We start from the raw sequence: 1,365 nt of genomic DNA, 5'->3' as shown, positions 1-1,365 counted from the left end.
GGGTCTGGCTCTTGCTCAGGCTGGTCTCGAACTCCTGAGCTCAAACAATCTGCCCGCCTCGGCCTCCCAGAGAGCTAGGATTACAGGCGTGAGCCACCGCGCCCGGCCTTATAAGAATATCTTAAGTCTTACTAATCACATATTTTTCTTCTCATTTCAGCATTTATATAACTCTGCAGCCTTCAAAGCTCGAACCAAAGCTCGAAGCAAATGTCGAGATAAGAGAGCAGATGTTGGAGAATTCTTCTAGATTATCAGAACTTGAAGACTGTTTTCTAATTTCTATTTTTTTTTCTATTTCTAATGTATTTAAACTCTAGAGACAGTTTTTATCTTGGATTAACTTAGATAACTTTTGTAGTACAGGTTATATTGCTTATAATTTAATGTACAGTATTGCAAATGATGAGTTCTGATTATTGAATGTTCTCTGTAAATACAATCAGTAAACATGAATAAAGTGTAATGTTTGATCACATTCTATTTATGAAGAGAGTAAAAATGTGGTATTTTACTTTGATTTCATGATGAGAAAAATTATTAGCCAAGGTTTAATTTCTTAGACTGTGGTTGTGAAAAATACTGATTGATTATAATGATATATACATACAAGGTATTTAACTTAATATCTTAGACAAGAATTCTGGATACAATTTTTGGGATCTAGCTCCTCTGGAAAAGCTGCTGTATTTTAAATTTTAAATGGAATGCAGCTTTTTAAATCTTGTCACTGGGATCAACAAAAGGAATTTTACCATGAGACCTCACAGCTGCACTTAAAGGCCATTCAGTTCAGCTATTGGGAGTTCACGATGAGTTAGCATACGCCAGAAAGGTTGCTAACCTTAACCTGTGAGAGCGGTAACACTGATTTTATCTGTTGTATGATACTTTGTGCATTTTATTTTGAAATAAAGATCTTTTCACACTGAAAATGCTTCTTTTCCAATAGAAGGAACATTATTTATAGCTTTGGGGTACAAAGTTCAAAGTGACCAAGCCAGGTTGGAAGGGAGACAAAGTCTTATTTGTATATTTGAAAACATTAAAATAGGTGGAAAAAATGTAGCGATATATAATTGGGATTTAAGTTACTGACTTTTAAGAATATCGCTGCATGGTTGCCCCTATGAAGTATTTTTATTTTATGAAAAGTTGTAAGCATTTTAACAATGCATTAAACTTTATTATTAAACTTTAGATTAAAATTATATAGTGCAAACAACACGTGCAGTTTAGAGGCCATAGACTATTTCTTTGATATCCTTGCTGTAGAAAACAGTGAGGGCTGGGGAAGCATATACACTGTAGAGAGAAGTTCCCAAATCATTTAAGGTATTTTTTCCAAATGAATGTTCTTCCTCT

General features: G+C 33.9%; 1 protein-coding gene across 2 annotated transcripts in view; it reads left to right on the top strand.

The window, feature by feature from the left end:
- Positions 1-935, top strand: part of IFRD1 (interferon-related developmental regulator 1) — a 23,741-nt gene extending 22,806 nt beyond the window's left edge. For both annotated transcript variants that reach the window (XM_012652784.1, XM_012652783.1), the window contains one exon: positions 161-935. In XM_012652784.1, coding sequence (XP_012508238.1) covers positions 161-250 — 90 coding nt within the window. In that variant the 3' untranslated portion in view covers positions 251-935. The remainder of the gene's footprint in view (positions 1-160) is intronic.
- Positions 936-1,365: the final 430 nt, after the last annotated feature.

The sequence above is a fragment of the Propithecus coquereli genome, unplaced genomic scaffold (genome assembly GCF_000956105.1).
Source record: "Propithecus coquereli isolate 6110/MARCELLA unplaced genomic scaffold, Pcoq_1.0 Scaffold4, whole genome shotgun sequence".
Lineage (NCBI taxonomy): Eukaryota > Metazoa > Chordata > Mammalia > Primates > Indriidae > Propithecus > Propithecus coquereli.
Note: the sequence above shows the minus strand (reverse complement) of the source record. Positions and strands in the feature narration are given on the sequence as shown.